This window comes from Gloeophyllum trabeum (genome assembly GCF_000344685.1).
Source record: "Gloeophyllum trabeum ATCC 11539 unplaced genomic scaffold GLOTRscaffold_00006, whole genome shotgun sequence".
Classification (NCBI taxonomy): domain Eukaryota; kingdom Fungi; phylum Basidiomycota; class Agaricomycetes; order Gloeophyllales; family Gloeophyllaceae; genus Gloeophyllum; species Gloeophyllum trabeum.
In genome coordinates, this window is record NW_006920415.1 from 632545 (window position 1) to 654991 (window position 22447).

Genomic DNA, 22447 nt, shown 5'->3' on the forward strand with positions numbered 1-22447 from the left:
ACAAATACCAAGAGAATGCTGGATATATCGTTAATCGAGCAGTTCCCTTTCGTTCGATTGAGAGACTGATTCTGAGTTGTTCAAACTATCAGCAAAGAAAAAAATGAAAGCTGACTACCAGAGTCTAGCAGAGGATGTGTATAAGAGTAAAGATATTGAAGTCAAACGTATAGACTTCAACAGGCGTGTCTCAGACTAGGAATTTCCCCCTCAATGTAGAGAGTCGTCGTAGAAATCCGAGTAAGAGATAATCGATTGCAAGACTGGTACGGCTACCAGTAGTGCTACTGACTGAGACTGAGTTGTGCTGATTCTGAATGATACTATCTTTTTTCTAGCTACCCAAATTTCTCTCCCTTTTATACCTTTCCAATTCAAGCTCCTCTTCAAATCCCCAGATGAGTTTGAATATGAAGACAATAGGGTGAGAGAACAAGAAACAAAAGTAACTATAGCAACTACTTGAAAATGACTAGAAACAATAAGAATGTCCTGAGCTGACTCAGCTTACTCCACCATGACTCAGCGGATGAATAAGCGGCCTACAAATTACGAGACAAACTATCCCGGATAGGGTACAGTCTGAGTAATCCGCAGGAGTCAAAAACAATAGGCATGAGAGTCCAAAATGTCGCCACAAAAATAACCATGGCGATAGCAACACAAAAACATGAGAACCGAATGTTCGAGTGTACTCCAAATGTTCTGAGTGCTCTCCAATCATACCAATAGCATCCTTCTCCTCGCCAACTCGATCGCAATCTCCTCCAACCGTTCCTTTGCTTCCTCGAAGGTGATTGGAAGGTAGATAGCTTCGCGCATCTCTCCTAACCAATTATTAAGCTCCGCGTCACGGTTCATATCTTCTTCGTCCTGATACAGTCCTTGCTCCAAGATCCTGTACTGAAAGAGGCGGTAGAGATTGAATCTGGGCGATAGATTCAGCGGGGAGTGGAAACGGGATTTTGCATTCAAACAATATTCTCATCTGACAGCGTGAGTCCTAGCCCTAACGCCGCAATGGCGCTGAGAGGTCAATGAGTCTAGGAAAGCGGCTAACGAACTCTGAGAACATCGTCAAGAACTCCACGAGCAAGAGCCTGGGAGCTCGACCTCCCTATCTCAGGTGTCCTTGATGGCATCCCTTATATCCAATTTAGATAATGCTCATTTAGGTACCCCTCCACCCCCTCCCAAGACCCCCCCCTGCAGTTGCATTCACTAGGTGATCTGACGGATCTGTCCGCCTGGACCCCAAATCGGCGGCTTACCTGGAAGGAAAGAGGCGCCATTCTCGGGAGGAGTCTCCAGATGGTACCACTGGGACGTCAATGAAGAAGCTCCACTCTGCTGCGGGTGAGGTGGACCTTGCGCCAGGCGCGGTGATGTGGATTACGGGCTTCCACAGGGAGCTCTTGAGATTAGATGAGCACAATCAATACATCAGTCTTTCTCTCTTTACTCGTTCCACTCTTCACAAGATTCAGCAGGAGGGTGACACTCTGCCCAAGAAGAAACTTGAGGCAAAGGGTGTCCGAGTGCTGGACATCACTCAATTCCAAGACAAAGAGACCCTCACAGAGTCCCAGTGGCGAGAGGCAGCCAGCAACTATATGCTGTTCCTGGAGAAGGTTGGGGACCTCTCATACCAGAACAAGTTCCAGGAGCATTTTAGCTGGATCCTGAATGTCCCTGATTTTGTGGAGTATTTTGATGTTGCCCGTGCTCTCGATGTTGAATTCCATAAGCACTATCATATTCAGCCTTTCACCTTCTGCGATGGTGTCTACACCCAACGTCACTCTTGAGATTGAGATGAAGAAGATGGTATCGCTCAGGCAGAAGCTGGAGGTGTCTCTCGCTGCTGCAAGGCAGCCTCTTAGCAGACCTCAGGCCGGAGCAGGTACCAGCTGTGGAGGCTTCAACGGAGGCTTTGGGGGTTTCAGCAGTGGCCAGGGCAGCTTTTGCGGCCACAGAGGTATGTATCAGTCTGGGCCCAGCTCCAGCAGTTGGCAGGGGCCCTTTCAGATGGGCGGCAGAGGTGACCCTTGCTCCTCTGTCTGCCTCGTCTGCCCCCGGAAGGGGCACAGTGCCGCACTCTGCACCTCAAGCCACTATGCTGACAGCTCACCCTGCTTCATGGAAGCCCGCAACAACACCTTGTATGCCCGAGGGCGCGGCAACGAAATCTGTAGGAAGTGGAACTCGAGTGGGGACCCTCACGGTAACTGCGCCTCCCACCCAACCTCTCGCCGACATATCTGTGCCTTCTGCGGTGCCGGCAACCATTTTGCATTCTCCTGGAAGTGCAAGACCAACCCAAACTGATCTCGCCAGCTGCTCCGCTTGTTGCTTATCCTCTTGTATGTCTCGTCTTGGTGATGTCTGCCGTCTTTCCATCCGCAACCGTATCATTATGCCATACAATGCCGACACCTTTGCTGTACTTCTTGAGAAGAACAACATCACTTCTGAACACCCTGAGCTGGTCAAAAAGCTTCGTCTGGGATTCTCTATGGGCGACTTTCCAAAATCTCACCAACCACTTGCCCTGCACTGAATATATGGATTTCACTGAAGATTATCTTGACGATGAGCTCTCTGCTGGCAGGATGAGTGGCCCATTCACTCAAGATGAGGCGAAGCAGATTCTGGGCCACTTTCAGTCTTCACCGCTTACTGTCTCTATCCAACCGCAAGGCCCAGGTGAACTGGATAAGCTCCGGCTGTGTCGCAACCTCTCCCAGAGCTCCAAGTTACACCTCTCGACGAATGACTACATAGACACAGACAACTTCCCGACATGTTTCGGGTCAGCCGCTGAAGTCACCGAAATTGTGAGTTCCTTTCATTTTTCGTGGGCCTTGGGCCCGTCATACACCTCAGGGTCATGGTCAGTCCCATCCGACTGTTTGGTATGCGTTGTGGTCAGTCCCGCGCTCACCTGCTTGGGTTGTGGTCAGTACCCGCCTTTCTGCTGCTTGGGTCATGGTCAGTTCCCCACCCTTACCGTCTGCTTGGGCCCTGGTCAGATCCCCCCTCCTATATCTTATCATGCCATACCATCGCCTTTCCCTTACTCACACCATATCATACTGTCTGATTTCCTCTGCTCCGGATGGCACTCAGGCCATGACCTTAGACATTGCAAAATTTCATTGTACCTGCCCGGTCTGCCCCGCCCACAAACACATGTTCGTCGTCCAGAGCTCGCATGGTCTCTGGATTGACCATGACTGCCCCTTTGGTTGCCGCTCTTCCGAGAGCAATGCCGGCTCTATTGCAAATGGTGCCCTGGACATCTGGCGAGAGGAAGGAGTCGGCCCATCAGTGAAGTGGGTGGATGACCTCACCGTATTCCGGTACACTCTGGGATGTGGCTCTGCGGGCAACTTTCTATATCCGTATGATCATGTGGAGGCTCTTCGGTGCATTGCTCCCCTGGCTATCCCATGGCACCCAGACAAGGGCCAAGATTTTGACTCATCCTTCACCTATATCAGTTTCTTCTGGGACATCATCCAGAAGCGTGTCTCACTTCCTGAGAAAAAGTGCCTCAAGTTCTCTCATCTTATTGTGCTCAACAATGTCCTCTGTCTGTTCTGATGACGATCCAAGGGCCACTGCCATATTGTCTTCATATACCCTCTGGGCCAGAGTCAGCTGCCCAACCTCTTTTCTTTCATAGCTTCATTCCAAGATAATCAGTTCATCAAGCACTGGCCTCCTCACTCCCTCTTGTCTGACCTCGGATGGTGGGAAGAAGAACTGCAGAAGCCAGATGGTTTCCGTTCACTGCAGCCTTGTGGTCCTGGAACAGATCTTGGAATCTCCGTGGATGCCTCCACATCATGGGGCATAGGTGTCGTCTGTGGATAAGTATTCTGCCCACTGGTATTCTGTGCTTCACCTGGTACTTATTTGTGTGTGATGATGCAATTTGACCAGCATATCAGGTACCCATGATGAATGGTGCCACAGGTGGCAGTGCGACTAGTAAGCATCTCTAAGCACTCATATACAGTGCAAGTGTCCCACAGTACTCAACAAGAACTGCAGACCTGTATAGCCGGTGTCGCAGGTTGCAGTATGGCATGGTGTGGACAGTCCATGCACCGTACCCACACCCGAGCGCCCCCCTGTGACTCTATGAAGCATCTGTGGCTATTGTGATTTATTTATTCTTCCTTGTACTAGTATGTATACCTCCTAAACTTCCAGAAATGCCCAAGGGAATTGAGAATGAGGACATTGTTATGTAAGCACTGTGTTGTTGACCTCTGTTTCGAGAACAACATTCGACAACTGGCTGGCATAGTTGTGGCTGTCACTGGCTGAGGCTGCAAGCATCGGGCATGCAAGTGACTGTACATGGACAGCCATCTCAAATACATGTGTCAGGGGGAAGAATACAATAATGGGGGGAGCACAGAATACTGCGGGAGGGGGGGGGGGCAAAATATTTGTGCCCTTTGACTAACATACACAAATGCCCTTTGAGCAAATGTGCTCATACTCCATATGCCCAGGATGATTCAAAGATTACAGAGCAGGCTCCACATTCAATTTCAGATGCAAATACAGGATCAACCTGTGGCAGTCTGGTGCTTTACACACCCAATTTTGTTCTGTCCCGGGATAACTCAGTTCCCCCTCTCTCCGAGACTGTAGTATCTAGAAATTTTGGTACTATCATTGAGGGGGTTCTGCAAAATGTATTGAATTCGGCCTGTAGCACTCCACACACTTGACAGATTCTTATCGGATCTTCTGCATATTGTGTGTAACTTAGTACAGAATCTCCTGACCATTTTGTGCATTTCTATGCAGCCTGCGGAATGTAGGAGAGAGATGGCAGTTCATGTAGGGGGTTCTGCAAAAAGGCATCACATGCGGTCACAGTGGGATCTCGCCGCAAGCGATGTCACGCTTTTGTCATAATATGGGCCTGGGAGATGTGCAAAGTTGCCTCCCTATCTCGACAAGCCCATTATTTGCTCTGTCGGGCTGGTGTAATGTACTGTAGATGGCATATCCATGATACCCCGAGCCATCCCGCTGCGGTCCGTTTAGTGATGCTGCAGTCCGGCTCGGTCCAGTTATTGGCCCAAATTTCCGGACCTGGGACTGGACCCAAGATCCAGTTCAGGTAAATGTCCAGACCGTGAACCTCAAAAAACCAGAAATGGCATTGGGTCCGGTCAGGTTCGGGTTTGAACCCTTCAAAATTACGATATTCAGGTACAGTTCGGGCATTGTGGCTCCACCTGGACCTCATTTCAGGTTCGGTTCACCCCAAAGCCGAACCGCGGACCAGAACCTGGGTCCGGTCCGAGGTTTGAACCGGTTCTCCCAGGTTCGGGAACTGGACTGCGGCATCACTAGGTCCGTTGAGAGTGTCACGAGAGATCTAGTGGATACTGTTTCTTTCCCATGGCCAACATGACCTGTTTTCTCTCCCTCTCTTCAACCACAGCAGATATTCTCATTCTGACTTGGCAGAGGGTCTCTTCTAGGGTATATATACCTGCCTGAGCTTACCCAACATTTTTCGGTTGAGTTTGGAATGAGATATAACGGGGTGAGGGTGTTCTGCAAATTTTGCAGGACCCCCTCAATGATAGTACAATATAGGTCTTTCATAGGGCAAAGACAGAAGTACATTGGATAGGTAGAACATGTGCCACAATGATATTAGTTATGTGTAAAGGACAGGAAGTTGGCCTTCCCATGGTGCAGCTGTTTTGCACTTGTTTGTGGCTGCTCCTGTGGCACTCACTGCATGCTTGCCACCTTTCATTTACAGTGCTTTCCAAAATTGTATAGAATTGACTGAAACTTTTTCTGAGGCCTGGTGGTGCGCATCTGCAAACATTTATTATCCTACCTTGACCTCTGTAGTCTCTATTGGTGTGGTTGGTGGATAGCACACCCCTGGATATGTGGGTAATGGCAGGCAGACCCAATACAACATTGGTCAATGTTGGTCCTGTAGGCATGCACCCCCTGATGTTGGCTCATTGGCCCATAGGCCCATAGGTTATGTTGGACAACGTAGGACAACATAGGCATCCGGTAGGCAGCTGTAGGCAGATGGACAGAAATTCATATCATACCCACATTTCTGAGCTTACAAATTGATCTTGAACCTCAGATCAGCCTTCTGACTGCGCAACAAAACATATATTCAATGTTCCACGGCATAAGGAGACAGTACTACTGATCATCCCCCCCAGGCTGAGGTCCATCTACAAAGCCACCAACACGAGTAATATCTTCATCAAGCGCCTCACCGCCCTCGCCCTCACCATCCCTGTCACGCCCACCACGTCTGGCCAGCCAATCTTGTATCGCATAATCGATGTCATCCTCCGCAAGTCCAGGACCAAGATCCACCGAATCAGGATGGGGAGCGCGAGCATTCTTCCTGAAGTCAAAAGACATTAGCAATGAAAGGCTACAGACTGAGGGAAAGTACATACCGCGCATGCTCAAGAAGGTCAGTTTGTATCGTACGGAGGATGCCATACCTTTGAGTCTTCTCATGGAAGCGCTCAAGTTCTTCGAGGTGCCGATCATACTTCGCCTTATAATGCTTCTTGCTGAATGCGATGTCTTCCCGTTCACCTGTCTGCCATTCATCTAAGACATTCTGAATCTGTGGTGAACAGAGAATTAGCACAGCCATGAACACAAAAAGAGTGACTTACAGCTGTAAGAACGAGAGCAATCACTGGCATGGGCATACGTCAGCCGAAGTACTGATTAAAACGGACACCCTCATCCTTCGGGTCCGCAAACCACGTCACATTGACAAGGCACTGAATAACCTTGTACTCATAGATGCCCAACTGGGCAGTGGGATCCTATCAATTGTCAGGAATACATATGCTTATCTAGCAAAAGGTTTCACTCACCGCATATGCATAACCAAGTCGTGTCAGCAAGTCCCTGACCTTGTTGCGGTTTGCCAGCCGTTCATCCTGGTTGGACGGCGCAGTTAAGCCGTAGGCCTTCTCAACGAGAATGCATGCCTTAGTCTTCAATTCCCCGCGAACATGTGATGCTCGAGCAGTTATCTGCCCATTGGGAGTCAGGTACAGAGGATATGAGAATGAAGGTGTGGATACTCACCATGCTAACAAATTCATCTTCCATCGGTAGATCAGTCCCAATGTCATGGCAGGCCCGTGACCACGCTTCAATGGCCCATCTCTCTTCTTTGGTGTTTGTAGGGTAGGCATATTCAGTAGACACACGAGTACGGTAGTGGCCGATAGCTTCAAGGAGCAGCGACCGCACGACGGACTTGAAGTCTTTGACATGGAAGCGGCCACGGCTTCTGGCACCCCTCGTTCGCCTTACCTTTGTCAATCGGGCAGTTTCGAGAGTGGCCATGCTAGGGCAATCGTGACACCGGCGTACTATGCGGCGAGGACTGGGAGAGGGCGGAGGGCTCGGGATTGGCTCAGGCAACATGTTGGAGTCGGAGAGTGTCGCAAGCAACCGTGACACAGACTGACTTGCATGCGAAGGGCGTTGTGCAAGGTTACGGGCGCGGGCGCGCCATAGATTGTCTTCGCACATGTCATCGTCATGCATGCTGTCTTTGCGCGTGTCGTGCCCGCCCATGTTGTCTTCGAGCATGCGGTCGTCTTTATGTATGTTGTTGTTCTCGTGCATGGTGTCCTCCTCGCGCACGCTGTCATCAGCATGTCTATTGTCACCATGCTCAGCACGCACGTCTTTGCACCAATCATCATTGTCGTCATCGCGCGCATAGCCGTGGTCAGCCACGTCGTCATGTTCGCCAATATTCTGCGTCAGCGCCTGCAAAGTACGCCTATGGCGGCAGCTTGGAGAATTCGGGTCTTCTTCCAATAGCGGCCGTACAGGAGGTATCGTGGTAGTACGACGTACGAGGGTCTTCTTCGCAACCTGTAATTACAAGCTGAATAGTCAGTCAGATGGCGAGAGGGTAGTACTCACTGTAGCCGAGTTGGAGCTTGCCTGTGTCATATTTTCCTTGGCTGCGTGCAGTACAAGCCTGGTCCGACCATCTTTAGAGTAGCGGACAGACTGGATGGGCGGTAGCCTCACAATTTGAGAGAAATGACTATCTTGCGTCTCGCGTTGCTCGATTGTGCTTTCGTCGTCGGGGTCCACGATGGGCCTGCGCGCATGCACAGCAGTGTTCCTTGCTCGAGGCGCAGGGTCTGCTGGTCGAATAAAGAACTACACAATACCGTTCCCACTGCATGCTCCTGGGTCAGGCTGTCCTCGAAGTCCTCATCCTCTGATTCAACCGATTTCCCATTCTGCGTTGAGTCTATCAAATCTCTCGAAAGGCGGACTCATCGATTACTCACGTGTGCATTCCCTATCGTGGAAATCATTCTCTTCTTGTTGTTTCTGGCGCCTCTGTAGCGCCACCGTGTTTGCGCGATTTCATATTTCCTGTGCCTTTGCCTGTTCGTTTTCGACTGGTTGTTGCTAGTATGTGAACTACTTGAGAAAGGAGGATATGATGAGGACCCACCTAGAGACAGGTATTTTTTGGTTGCCTTGCGCTGACGTCCGCCTTGTTTCCGAGCATCCAGAAGGTGGACCGCCTTCTCGACTTTCGCAAGGTTCTTCCTGGTCTTCGCAGGCATGATGTCTGAGATAGAATGCGACAAGAAAGCAAATTAATGTTCGTGAGAGTATGAAATAGGGCGGTAGACATGTGCTCACCTCTCGCTTTTGTGGGACCCGCAGTCGGAGCTGCGTCGAACTCTCCAGAAAGCAGTCAATGTCACAGGACTCCAGCTACGCTGGCTGTATTGTCATGTTGTCACATTTGTTTGCATCCATATTCACGTTCGTGTTCACGTTTGCATTCGTCTTAGTTGCTGTCTCGTTAACGTTGGCCCTTATTGCTCTCGTATACTGTGTAAACGCTGCACTATGCCGACTTGCAACTTCTGCGGACGTATGCTGCTGACTCCTGCTGGCCTGAAGATGCATGTTCAGCGCGTATGCCGATCTCAGTGGCAGGCGTGCCTTTGCAAGTTCTCTATTTCAGTGTCCGAGGAGTTTGACCTTGACACCGAATCTGACTCTGACTCTGACTCTGACATAGAGCCTGCTGGAGATGAGCCCGTGCTAGGTGAGCCTGTTGGTCCTCTTGATCCCCGGAACCCGGTGCTGTCTCCTTCGTTTGTACCTGCCGACAATACTGGTGCCGGTGCTCCTCCATCCCCCTCATCAAGCTCGATCGATGATGATCCAGTGGCAAAGACCTATGAAAGATTTATTGAGGAGTATCCTCATGCAGCAGGCTCTCCACTACACCCAGGCTCGACACTGTTTGAGCAAATCCGGGACGAGCAGCAGGCTGCGGGAGTGTCTCCATGGACACCCTTTGCTGATGAAGATGATTGGCGGCTGGGTGAGTGGCTGATTCGGAATGTGGGTAAGGGCGAGACAGACAAATTCTTGAAGTTACCTATGGTGCGGATCCTATTTGAACATTGTTGTGTCTGCTGATTGCTGTCTCTAGATTTCCAGATGTGCCTCCCCCTCTTACAAGACTAGCCGATCATTTCTACAGAAGGTCAATGCAATTCCTACAAGGGGTGCCAAATGGCATCGGGATATCATTACAGTTGGCGGTGACCGCTTCAATGAAGATGGAAAGATCATGAAGGAGAATCTGGAGCTGTGGCGCCGGGACCCTGTCAAGTGTATCCGGGAGTTGATCGGGAACCCTGCCTTTCGAGAGAAGCTTGCGTATGTCCCCGAGCGAGTCTACCGTGATGAGACATCTCGTACTCGAGTGTATGATGAGATGTGGACAGCAGACTGGTGGTGGGACATTCAGGTATAGCAAACTCTTTGCCCTGTAGTATGTAGATGGAATTGAATATCATTATGTAGGATCGTCTGCCAAAGGGTGCTACAGTGGCTCCTGTAGTGATCTCATCAGACAAGACAAAACTGTCCAATTTCCATCGGGACAAGTCAGCATGGCCAGTCTACCTTACTATTGGCAATATCGAGAAGAACACCCGGCGTCGGCCCAGTTCACGGGCTATGGTCCTCATAGGTTACCTTCCTGTGAGCAAGCTTGATTGCTTCACTGACCGAGCCCAATCTGTGGCTGGTTACCGCTTGTTCCACTATTGCATGAAGGAACTCCTCTTGCCACTTGTTGCTGCAGGTCGTAATGGTGTGGAGATGACATGTGCTGATGGATGGGTCTGGCGTGTCTACCCAATCCTTGCAGCCTATATGTTGCAGACCATCCAGAGCGTTGTTTGGTGGCTTGTTGCGAAGAGAACCGCTGTCCTCAGTGTCCTATTGCCTATGAAGACTCAGGAAGCCTTTTGGATTCCAGAGCATACCAAGAATATACTACAGCAGCATGCTACTGGAAGATGGGTTCAAGCCTTCAAGACTGAGGGCCTACATTCTGTTGCAGAGCCATTCTGGGTGGACTTGCCACATACCGACATCTTCACTGCATTGACACCTGATCTCTTGCACCAGCTACACAAGGGGATATTCAAGGATCATCTCGTGGAATGGTGTATGCATCTCTCAACTAAAGATGAGATTGATGAGCGCTTTCGCTGCATGACCGACCACCCAGGCTTACGTCATTTCAAGAATGGCATTTCTCTGGTTTCGCAGTGGACAGGGACTGAATTCAAGTAAATGGAGAAGGTCTTTATAGGTCTCTTATCTGGTGCTGTTCATCCAACTGCTGCAAAGGCTGCTTGTGCAGTTCTGGATTTCATTTATTATGCTCAGTTCCACACTCACACCTCCGACACTCTTGAAGCTTTGCAGGCTGCCCTTCAAGAGTTCCATGCCCACAAAGAAATCTTCATTACCATGGGTGCTCGCAATCACTTTAATATCCCAAAGTTACATGCTTTACAGCATTATATTGACTCAATTTGCTCTCGTGGAGCAGCCGATGGCTTCAATACTGAACTCCCTGAACAACTTCATATCGACTATGCCAAGGATGCTTATCATGCAAGCAACAAACGTGACTATGTGGAGCAAATGGCAAAGTGGCTTGAAAGGCAGGAATCAGTTGAGCTTTTTAATTCCTACTTATCCTGGCTCAATGTGTCATCGGAGACTGATCCTGAAGATGAGGAGGATGAGGAGGACGAGGAGGAGAGGGATGAAGATCAAGAGGATGAGGAGGATGGGAGTGACACTGATGAGGGAAATCAGGAAGATCATGCTGCTCTTGCTACCTCTGCCAGCCAGCAACCTGCCCTGCTCTTGGACAGATGCCTCCTTTCTCGTCAACCAGCATTCCCTGTCATGAAGATTCAAGATATAATTGTGAAGCACAAGGCAACTGAATTTATTCCGGCTCTCTCCACATACCTTCAAGAGACCTGTCACCCTGCTAAGGCTCACCAAGTGATACTCCCAAATGGATATGATCGACTGGATGTGTACAAGCAGGTGAAGATTGCTCTACCACAGATTCCAATCCTGGAGGACAAACCACGCTTGGAGAGAGTTCGTGCAACACCTGCGAGTCCATCCCATGCTGGGAGAGATCCTGGGACTGATCATTTTGACACAGTTCTGGTGAGGGTGGAGGAAAGGAATGAGTACGTTTCAGGTACTGGATTGGCAGGTATGTCCTTTATCTCTAACAATGATTAAGCTGGAATCTGATAGTTGATAGGTCTACGGGTTGCCCAAGTGCGGGTGATATTCAAGCTTCCGCAATACCTGCAGAGTCATCCACAGCAGTCACGGCCTCTTGCTTATGTGGAATGGTTCACTCCATTCCGTACTCAAGATCAGGACCTTCAGCTCTATTCTATATCCCGCAGCATGAGAAACCAGCGTCCAAATGCTCAGGTTATCCCCTTGGACAACATCTTCCGAGGCTGTCACCTGATACCCAAGTTTGGTGTTTCAGTGAACAAAGAATGGTCATCAAGTAATGTGCTGGAGAAGTGCAAATCATTTTATCTCAATAGTTGGATAGATTTTGTCATGTTCTACCAGATGCACTGCCTTGATTTAGTCTGCTAATCATAATGTGGCTACTTGACTGCAGGAATAATGAAGTCTGGTGCAGCTGTATTATATAGTATTATAGAGAATGAACCCTCCTACAGTTGCCTATATCATCTCTGTGCATGTCTGCAGTGCCTACAGATGCCTACAGGATCAGGTCCTGTCTACCATGCCAATATTGCATGACATAAATACCCCTGTATCTATATCAAATTCACTGTTTGCTGATGTGGATAAGGCCCTGGCCCTGGCATCAGCATAAAACTGCAGTTATTCATGCTGACTGGCTTCAAGACTTGCCAAAACAGGCAGGGAATGTACTTGATATCTGCTGGACAGCTGTCTTCAAGTGACCTTGAAGGTCTCTGTGTCATCCTCTGAGCCCTATGATGTCAATAGGAAGAAGTCAAAGAGACTTGGACAATTGGCCCAAGCAGCAAGAGTAAGGCAAAAGTTGCAATGATTCTGTATAATTCTGAGAAGCACTGTAACCAAAGAGTTTGTGGTTTCAACTATTTGTATGGAGCCTGTCTTCTAGGTGTAATTCATGATGAAGATTTTCGGACTGAAAGAGGCTCAGCCAGTGTATTTCTGAGACCTCATATGTCCACACTGCACTTCAGATCAATAACCTTCCAGCAATCAGCAAAACGATAGAGAAGTTTGGGATTTTCTGCACTCAGCAGCCACGGAGCTGCTTAGGTATTAGAGTAGGGTATCACCAATTTTGCCCCGCTGATGCTGTGTCGTGATCAACAACAGTGGTGAGTGGTGGTGCCCTGTGGCCCCGAGTGGGGTATAATTACCTTTCCGGGCTCGGCTGCCTGAGCAAAGAATTCTAAAAATTTTCTATTGTTTCGCCGATTGCTGTCAGTCATCTCGAAGCACAGACAGTTCAGAGCAATGAGCATGGCACATTTATCAGGGAAGTTAAACTCAGAGAAAAAGAAGACTCCAGTAATATTATATATATATATATCTGTGGGTGTGCTTCTGTCACAGAAGTTCTGTGGCTTGGGCAAGTATGTAACCCGATCTGATCTAGACATATGACCTAAGCTGACTCACGTGATTCGACTCCGTCCGTCCTGTAACAGTAACGGTTTAGCGCAACTCGCACTCGCGGTCACTGCAGCTGGACCCCCTGATTCTACGGTCTTGCATGGGTCTCGAGTATGCGCATTGACTGCATTGTGGGAGGTTCGATTTTGTATTTTCCTGCTTTCGCTGTGCTTACTCTGACCACTCCACCGATACCACCGACATCGAATCTGTGACATCACCATCGTCACCCCGTCCATCCCTTCACCCAGCCGTATATAAGACCAGCATGGACTGCCAGGCGCCCCGCACGGATACGTTTCTTTGTACTAATTCCACTCGATAATCCATACCATGACCTCCAAAAACGTGTTCCGACTGAAGACGTCGTACCAGACGTACGACTGGGGCAAGCAGGGCTCCTCTGCGCTCGTCGCCAAGCTCGCGCCCAATTCCGTCGGGCCAGACTTTAAACTCGACGAGAACACCACCTACGCAGAGGTATGCGGCTTATCTACCCTCCTGTTCAGTTAGATCACGTTGCTGACTCAGGCAGACATGGATGGGCACGCACCCCAACGGCCCCGCCTCCATCTACGACACATCCCAGTCTCTCAAGTCTCTGATCGACGCGAACCCCGCGCACTTCCTCGGCTCCGCCTACAAAAAGTGGCCGCGCACGACCGACATCCCCTTCCTCTTCAAGATCCTCTGCGCGGGCAAGGCCCTCCCCCTCCAGGCGCACCCCGACAAGGCGCTCGCGGAGGAGCTGCACCGCCAGGACCAGGGGAAGGGCGAGTTCGTTGACGCGAACCACAAGCCGGAGATCGCGGTGGCAATCGGGGATCCGCTGGACGAGGCGTGGGGCGAGGGGGTGGTGTTCCTCGGCTTTGTGGGATTCCGCCCGCTCGACGAGATACGCGGCTTTTTGGAGGACGTGCCGGAACTCCGGCAAGCTATCGGGGACGAGGGCGTGGTCAAGTCGTTCTTGGAAAACCCGAGCAAGGAGACGCTCAAGCGCGTGTACGTCCAGCTGCTCACGCGCGGCAAGGACGATCCAGAGGGAGTGAAGAAGGACGTGGAGATGCTCGTGGCGCGCACACAGGGCGGCGCGGCGCAGCTCGGCGAGGCGGGCAAGCTCGTGCTCAAGACGCATGAGCAATACCCCGGCGACGTCGGCGTGCTCGCCACCTCGTTCTTCATGAACCTCGTCAAGCTCAAGCGAGGGGAAGCAGTCTTCTGTGATGCCGACACCGTGCACGCATGGCTTGAGGGCGGTAAGTCTTTGCATATCTTCCCCCATCCTTCATTAGAGTGTATCTGCTGTGGTAATTACCACTGAATTTCATGAATAGGCGTAAGTGAGCTTTGGAATAGGATGGTGCCCCACAATTGCAGTTTATGCATCACTTTCAGAATAGCACCACCCTATTCCAGGCATAGCATTCTGTGGTAATTACCACAACAGATGCACTGTCTTGTCTTTGCTGTGTCATTCACGCTGACCCGACGCAGAGATCATCGAGTGCATGGCCGTCTCGGACAATGTGCTCAATAGCGCCTTTGTCCCTCCCCCAGAACGTGACGTGCGCACCTTTGTGAACATGCTCACCTATGCCTACCGCCCGCCCTCCGGCTGGTTCCTCCCTCGCAAACCCTACGAGCGCTCGAAAAATGGGAAAACCGAAAAATTCGCGCCGCCCCTGGATGAATTTGCGGTGTTGTGGACATCGTTAGGAAAGGATGTTGTAGGGGAAGGCGAGGTCCTGGGAGCGAGCCCGGGCCCGACGATCGGGATCGTGACCAAAGCTGGCACCAAAACCGGGGATCTGGCAAGCGGGGAGGGGAGGGTACGGTTTCAGGTGAAGGGGGAGAGCGAGGAGGTGCCCGTCGGTGGGGTGGTGTTCGTCGCGCCGGGGAACGAGGTTGCGGTGAGCATGGTCGGCGCGGAGGGCGAGGCGGAGGTGTGGTGGTCGACGTGTTTGGTTGAGGCATGAGGGTAGAAGTGTTTCCTGAAAGCATAAATGAGGGGGGAGATGGAAGGGCATCAAATAGCCAATGTTGTATTCTAATGTGCATGTGTCCAAGTAGTATACAGCGCACGTTCGATGTGATCGCTTATAATGTCACGATATGGTGCATAACATGCATTAAAGGCACATTTTAGAAGTCCACTGCGCGGGATGGGTAGATATGGCGGCCTTCGACGCCAGAGCGACTATGATCATGCATAGCGCAGCGGACTTGAACAAGGCCATCAAAGACACCCAGAAGCCGCCCGACAGGAGCAAAAGGACCTACATTGTACATTAGATTCGCGCAGTTTTCGACGAGCCAACTAGGCAAGGAGGGTACTTGCTGCTCTTCAGGGGGGGGGGGAAGTTCGGATGCCGATTCCATCGATAAAGTAGTGCGAGTAGCCGACCTGTATGCTCCATTACCCTACACCAATCAGATAGTATAGAGGTGATAGAAACAATCATGATGAATTCAACACAGTAAGAGGAACGACCGCACTGATTATAGAAGAGACTGACAACCCGAAGCCCTATGCGAAATGAACGCCAGCATCATGGAACGCTGATAACAATCTACAGACGCAGGTGAGTAAAGAGTGTTGAGGTGAATACGAGATAACGCACTTCAGTAGTTCGTCTATACCCATCTTCGCCGCACGTTCTTCTGAATAGCCGGTGTCGAGCAGAATCTGCTCTACCTTCGCCTTCATATCAAGATCATCTTCCACAATCTGTAAGGTAACAGAATCAGCACAGACGCGGCGGACTACGAGAGAAGAAAGTACCTTATCCTTCTCAGCACACCACGTCCGATAATTCTGCTCCAGCATCTCGATGACGCCCTTCGCCAAAAAATTCGCATGCACCGTCTTATTCCTCCTACTAAACACGATCCTATTCATCCCATCAAACTCCTCGAACCTCACCGGCGGGGGCGGGTCCGCGGGCACAATCCTAACCACTGAGCTCTCGACCTGCGGCGGTGGACGAAAGTTGTTCTTGCCGACTTTCATGATGTGGTCGACCTTCGCGTAGAGTTGGACGTTCGCGGACAATCGCGACCAGAGGTTCGAGCCGGGCTGCGCGACGAGGCGCATGGCGAACTCGCGCTGGAACATGAGGATCGCGACGCGGAAGAGGGGGCGGTGCGAGAGGAGGCGGAAGACGAGCGGCGAGGAGATTTGGTAGGGCGTGTTGGAGATGCAGACGTCGAAGTAGGGTAGGTCGGCTTTGACGAAGTCGCCAATCATGATTTCTAGCTTTCGCTGTTCTGGTCTGGGGAGGAAGTAAAGTCAGTTGCATGGGACGCCGGAGGACTATGCGTACACTCACTTTCCCTGCACACGCTTCGTCAACTCTGCAGCCATCCGAGGGTCCGCTTCCACGGCCGTCACATGTTTCGCCTTCTCCAATATCCGCACGGTCAGGTTCCCTGTCCCAGGACCAACCTCGAGCACTTTGTCCGTCGGTCGCAAGTTGGCCTGTTTTGCTCCGTCAATCAAGAGTGTGATAGATGAAGAGCCCTCGCAAACGCACTTTGTCAACTATACTACTCGTAAGCATAAGCGTCTGCCACGGCTTGAAGTAGCACGGACGTACCCTTGCGCAACTAAAGGATTTTTGAGGATATGCTGCCCGAACCGCTCGGTATTGAAAATTGGGTTGTGTGCAGCGCCGCCAGCGTCACCACTGCTCCCAGATTTTGATTTCGACTTGACGGGTGGTTGGTGCGCTCTAGAGAAGCGTTCGGAGGTGGCGCGAGGCATTTTTGGGATACGAGGAGGAGGTATGTGGGCCTCTGCAGCAAGTCCAAGGATGCTCAGGCTCCAAGTCTGAGAAGTGGTCCCGCACTGGTCCCAGGTCCGCCGAGAGACCTGCCGGAGTGTGCCGGGAACAGAAGGATACCCACCCTCCCTCGGACCAGGACAGGGTTGACCGTGAATAATCACTGCATACGTTGTATATTGCAACTTAAGTTGTACTGTGAGCAGAGACACCCATAACCTACTAGTAACTCTGTATTTTTGATGGTTGACTGGCCAAGGTCGTATATATGGAAGGGATATACTTAGCAAGATACTGAAATAGCCTTGAATCCCGATTGGCAAGGCAGGCCCTGTCCTAGCATTCCATCTCCCAATGGGCGACAAGATGAGTAATATCTCCTCCAGCTTGCCGCTAGTGAATACACGGCTTACAATGCTTCTTTCCGCTTCCTGAATGCGATCTCAGTGGATGATAGTGGCAGAGATAATGCCAACCTGATATAATCAATATGTGGTCGTGCAACTCCGAATAGCGAGGGTGGTCTACCATCATATTCACATCCCAAGTCGTTCGATTACAGAGGGGCCCAAACGGGGTGTTTTATATTGCCTTCGGTTAGTCACTTCTGACTTTACCGTCACGCCCGGTCGAGCGCAAGGGCCATTCACTACTTCAGCTCCAGCCACACTCAGGCTGGAACAGGGAGTGTGGCAAACACATGGGCGTGATCAAAGAATGGAATCAAAACATGCTTGCTATCCTTCCCGTACCTTCTGCGGGGGGGATTGATCGTCTCAGAGAATATTCAGTCTGCCAGCGATTCCTCAACTCCCGCTCCGGAGGGACCGAGAGCAGAGTGATAATCATCATCATCATATCAACCGGACGCAATAAGTCTGATAACGCAGCTATGCAGAGTGCCAGAACACTCAAATCAACGACAGAAATGATTATAGTCTGGATCCAAAGGCGTACAACCGTCAGACTGCATCCCGACGCCTGCAGACGAGTCGATCTTAGTTACCCAAAATAGGCCAAAGAAGCCCCCTTCACGTGACTTGACGCGCAGAAGCGCCGTCGGTTGCAGTCCGACGAGTCGTTCCCATCTCTCTCAGTGCGCTACCAACACCATTCCATATACCCCCAGCCTCAATCAGTAAGTGCTCGCTACTGCTGCCAGCTGAATATCTGATGTTGATTCTGCTCAAGTATATGAACTCGTAACGATCCAACGATTCTACGATTCCACTCCTTTGTCTTCACTGTACTATATTTTCGTCATGACACCCCGAGCAAGGCGCCAGGCGCGCTCTTCGAGGACGAAGCCCTACACCAAGAAACGACTTACTTCACCGACTGCGTCTGCTCCGGAAAGGGACGTATCGCAGCCGCAGCCTACAGGACCGAGCCCAACCGCCGTCGCTCCCACGACTCACGATAGACATGGTTACCCTACCCAGGCCCAGTTTTCCGACATCCTCGAGCGATACATGGCATCTCTACACCCTAGGAAGGCCGTAAAAGCACTCATTGACCGGGAAATGTACGATAAGATCCACGGCACCCTCACCAATCCTACCGACCACAGAATCGGCAATGCGCAATTCCGATTCTGGGTGAGGAAGATGTTCACGCTCGAGCACGTCCCAGGGTACAGTGGTCCGTACTCTGAGAGTGGAGACCCTGACAGTCCACCGCATGTGGTCGTACACGAGAACAGGCCCGTTGCGATCAAAGAGGACTTGTACTCTGTTCTCTGTCATAGCCATTCCCTCGCACAGCACGGAGGGAGGGATCGCACGTGCGCCGTTGTCCGGAGCCTGTACTCGTATGTTCCGAAAGTCCTTATAGCAGCCTTTGTGGCGTCCTGTCCGACGTGCCAATTCCGGAAGACGGGAGATCCCATCTACATCCCCTTCACGGAACAGCAGCCTCCGGAGAAAGTCGAGCCGAGTCCACCACGCGCTCAATTTTTACCTGACCGAAAGGCGGAGAAGGAAGTGGTAGATGTAGAGGATCCCGGGATGGTATATTTCGGGCCGGGACCGGTGTATCCCTTCCATGATGGTGGAATACTTATGACCCATCCTCCCAGTCATCCTTTATTCATGCCACCATGGTCATCTCTTCCCATCCCTATGCCGTCATTACAACCTCCGTCCCATGCCCACCGCGGCTCCACGTCGAGCATTGATACGTCCGTCTCCTCGCTCAGAACGCCCGACACGGAGCAACACTTCCCCCTTACCTTGCCGCCGCTGCATCTACCACCTATCCCTACGTCTCCACCAAGGGAGAACGCCAGCCCTCACTTCCCCTTCCAGTCTACGGGATTCACTCCAAAGGCGCAGCGCTGGGAATCAGATCCCAACTTCCCACCCTTCTCCACGCCGTCCTCGTTCCCCTCGAGCCCCAGCAAACACCGCCTACCAAGCGTCTCGCAACTGCTGCGCATGGAGGGCGTCGACGACGACAGTTATATTCACGGTCGCGGCGAAGAAGAGGCCGTCAGACTTCCTCCCATTGTGGCAGCATTAACCGACGATGGTGTCCTGGGCCATACTCGGGAGGGACGGCGGGGCGAAATCCCCATCGATCCTTTCCTGCTAGGCAATGGCGTCCCATCTGGCACTTACAACTCGGGCTCGGCTCAACGCGAGTACTTCGTCGACGACGAGGTATTCGCCCCTTCGTGTGACGCCTCTCCATCTCGGCCCGTAGCTACCAAGCCCAGGACGAACCCTGTGCCGTCAATCATGGTCAGTGGTGCCGCATACACCCACTCGCGGCCGCCACCGCTTGACCTAAGCAGGATATCCACTCTCCACCCCGGCGGCTCCATTCCCCTCACGCCGTCTTCCGTCAGTCCTCTCAGCTCGGACCGTTCGAACATGCCTACCGGAAGTTCGGCATCGTTCGACGTGGCCAAGGGCGATGTTGTATGTGGCAGCGAGAAGAATGCTGAGGGCAAGCGTAAGGCTAAAGGAAAGAGGAAGCAACTGGAACACGATCAGAATGTAGGGTATCAAGACATGGCCGTCTCCCCTGGCAGGAAGCGGCGTTCGGGAAGATGAAGCCGCAAAGTTGTTTCTCAATAAACGTGGCAGGGCCATGATCAGTCTACGTCACGAATTCTCTCGCCGGTAGGCGTCTCATCACATTGTACCACCGGACAACAACTACTAGAACAAACGACATTTGTATCACTATTTCACATGGATTTTGTATCCCCTAGATTCGTTCTTCTCTCCTCTGTACATATGTGATTCGTCGGACGATACTGTTTTTGTCCAATTCTGTACAACGTTGTAAAGTATTAGAATGGTAGCACAAGTCTACGACATTATGTTGACAATCAAGGAGCAAGTATGGACAGATAGAACTTGCCATGTCTTACACGGCCCCCTTATTGAGATCGCAGACAGCGAAACCCCCGTATTGGAAGACGCCGCCGTTAATGAGGACATTATTGTAGGGGTCTACGGCGAGAACGGTCATATAGCTCATGACTGAACCGTCGTCGTAGTATATGAGCGAGGGCTTGAAACCCTCAGACCGATCGAGGCGGACGGCTGCGGCGGGCACCTTGTAGGTCTTCCCCAGTTCGTGGGCATGGTTAATGTAGGCAGAACGACGCTCAATGCCTGGGAAGACTAGGAGGGCCCAGTTAGTCTGCGATAGCCTGTGTCAGTAGCAGATAGGCGCACCGGTAACGACTACGTCCCGTGTTGTTGGAATGATGTTAATGTTATCAGCGGCTGCTCCCAGATGCTGACAACATCGTGAAGGTCGCAGGTGCAGGAGGAAGGCCACAAGGGCGGATGAGCGAAGCTAAATAGGCTCGAAAATAGCACGTAACGTACAATGGTAGCGGTGTTGATCAGGCTGTGGTCCGGTTGTATCTCGTATACCCGAGCGTCCCCCGTGCGACAGTCGCCCACATATAGCTCATCGTCTGAGATAAGTATACCATTGGCTCCTGGATGTGTATCTGAAACCCGACGACATGTCACTTTCTACGAGGTATGTTAGTTGTCCTAGTGAGCGATCAGACTTTCGATAGGGGAATCACTTACTGGCCCGCTGGCATCGCAGTGCTGAACGTTCGTCGCCCAAGTCCAAGGGCCGTATGAATCCTCGAATCGGCGGAAAATCCCGTCCTTGGCGGTGAAGTAGTGGTCGTTGGTCGTATAAAAGTTTCTGCAGGACAAATGAAGCAAGCCCCCTTGAGGCTATGAGTAGAGATGTAGTATCGTTATCTACGTACAGAGGTCCAGTAGCCGCGACGCCGTTCGCGTTGTATATACCAGCATGTTTGACGTCCTTTACAAGTACGACGTTATCGGAGCCTAAGGTGTGCGAGAAGATCGAGATGGAGTCCCCCGATCGAGCATGGTTCACTGCAAAGATGTGTATCTATGAAACGTCATTGTCTTAGTGAGAGCCCTTACGCAGGGGTGTCTAGGATGATCTACCGACCTTGGTAGGATCGTCGGGGAACGAGTATATGTCTATGCCGTGAGTGATGAAATCACCATCCAATCCGTGAACCTTCAGCTTCGTTGTCTCTCTCCGTTTGATGTCATACTTCAGCAGATACTCTTTGAATGACGCCTCCTCCCGGGAAGCGGCATCGTAGCGTCCGGATGCTGGATACCATTTCGTGCGCTCCTCGGGATTGCCGCAGGCCACGAACGCCGTGTTGCTGGCAAAGTGGATTTTCACGTCTTCGCAAGCGTCACCCTCATAGTGGACTGTGCATCGCTCGTTGTTCACAGCACTACTGTTGACCCAGCGAGTCACCTTTCCGGGGTTGACGTTGACCTTGCCCACCGCATTGAAAAGGGGTTGAGGCTGTAGGAAAGCCAAAGCCCCGGCTAAAATCGGTATAGCCAGAGAGAAAAGAGAGGGGCCTCCAGTAGTCCTAACGTTCGACATGGTGGTTATGCCAAAGACGAGTCTCCGATGCCATAATGCGTACCACCATGGTATATCACCAGCTGTATGCCAACTGATAGGCAAGCGGCATATGTTCGGGAAGGTGCGTCGGGTGACCAGTCGCTAAATTTGGCGGACATTAACGTTGCGTGAAGCAAAGCCCAAGCAGCATATTTGCCGCTCCAATACCCGTAATTCCAAGCTGATTATGCAGGTAGATGGCACCAACATCGCAATCAGCGATAGCCCGTGGACTACGTTCAGGCTGGTAACATCGCTCGATCCCGCAGACTCGTCAGTAGCTCCGATCCCTGCCGAGTGGTATCAAACCCTAAATTAGGGGTTCCCTCTTTCAGCCAGTGGCGCTGCATGACTATCGCATACAAAACTGTCACTGTCAGCCAGGAGAAGGTTCCTCGGTTTGATTATTATCTTATAAAAGAGGCGATTATCGTAGAAAGAGGTCGTGGTATTGCATAGCCTGAAAAGAGTATCAGTGCTGACAGTCGGATGGAATGGTGCAGACCATGCAATGTCCCACTGCCAAAGCGATCCACAGCAGTGCATCGAAAGGATCGCACATGTCTTCCAACATGATTGAAGTGGGCCTTCTCTGTCAACAGCGCATCATGCCCAACTTT

General features: G+C 51.3%; 7 protein-coding genes across 7 annotated transcripts; 4 read left to right on the forward strand and 3 right to left on the reverse strand.

Annotated features, from left to right (window-relative positions):
* Positions 1-6216: 6216 nt before the first annotated feature.
* On the reverse strand, positions 6217-7479 carry GLOTRDRAFT_41388 (uncharacterized protein; the record flags this gene model as incomplete). Its single annotated transcript, XM_007867358.1, has 5 exons — positions 6217-6427; positions 6483-6705; positions 6773-6866; positions 6918-7079; positions 7135-7479. 5 exons carry the CDS (start codon positions 7477-7479, stop codon positions 6217-6219), a joined length of 1035 nt encoding a protein of 344 aa, XP_007865549.1.
* A 1863-nt stretch (positions 7480-9342) lies between these two features.
* GLOTRDRAFT_28174 (uncharacterized protein) lies at positions 9343-9832 on the forward strand (the record flags this gene model as incomplete). Its single annotated transcript, XM_007867309.1, has 2 exons — positions 9343-9519; positions 9542-9832. Coding segments are annotated over 2 exons (468 nt in total), but the record flags the coding sequence as incomplete, so codon positions are not given.
* Positions 9833-11436: 1604 nt separating this feature from the next.
* On the forward strand, positions 11437-11979 carry GLOTRDRAFT_24000 (uncharacterized protein; the record flags this gene model as incomplete). Its single annotated transcript, XM_007867302.1, has 2 exons — positions 11437-11650; positions 11702-11979. Coding segments are annotated over 2 exons (492 nt in total), but the record flags the coding sequence as incomplete, so codon positions are not given.
* A 1355-nt stretch (positions 11980-13334) lies between these two features.
* On the forward strand, positions 13335-15138 carry GLOTRDRAFT_121182 (mannose-6-phosphate isomerase). Its single transcript, XM_007867545.1, has 4 exons — positions 13335-13584; positions 13640-14360; positions 14439-14444; positions 14599-15138. Exons 1-4 carry the CDS (start codon positions 13438-13440, stop codon positions 15078-15080), a joined length of 1356 nt encoding a protein of 451 aa, XP_007865736.1. The 5' UTR covers positions 13335-13437; the 3' UTR covers positions 15081-15138.
* A 313-nt stretch (positions 15139-15451) lies between these two features.
* Positions 15452-16867, reverse strand: GLOTRDRAFT_138507 (rRNA adenine dimethylase; the record flags this gene model as incomplete). The annotated part of the gene is made up of 7 exons (XM_007867546.1): positions 15452-15525; positions 15601-15674; positions 15726-15832; positions 15887-16376; positions 16434-16582; positions 16638-16650; positions 16701-16867. The coding sequence occupies 6 exons, from the start codon at positions 16865-16867 to the stop codon at positions 15632-15634; spliced, it is 969 nt and encodes a 322-aa protein (XP_007865737.1). The 3' UTR covers positions 15452-15525; positions 15601-15631.
* Positions 16868-18148: 1281 nt separating this feature from the next.
* Positions 18149-19942, forward strand: GLOTRDRAFT_138508 (uncharacterized protein; the record flags this gene model as incomplete). The annotated part of the gene is made up of 1 exon (XM_007867547.1): positions 18149-19942. One exon carries the CDS (start codon positions 18149-18151, stop codon positions 19940-19942), a length of 1794 nt encoding a protein of 597 aa, XP_007865738.1.
* Positions 19943-20521: 579 nt separating this feature from the next.
* On the reverse strand, positions 20522-21806 carry GLOTRDRAFT_93268 (uncharacterized protein; the record flags this gene model as incomplete). The annotated part of the gene is made up of 6 exons (XM_007867548.1): positions 20522-20550; positions 20576-20639; positions 20732-20884; positions 20945-21068; positions 21136-21284; positions 21348-21806. The coding sequence occupies 6 exons, from the start codon at positions 21804-21806 to the stop codon at positions 20522-20524; spliced, it is 978 nt and encodes a 325-aa protein (XP_007865739.1).
* Between the last annotated feature and the right edge of the window lie 641 nt (positions 21807-22447).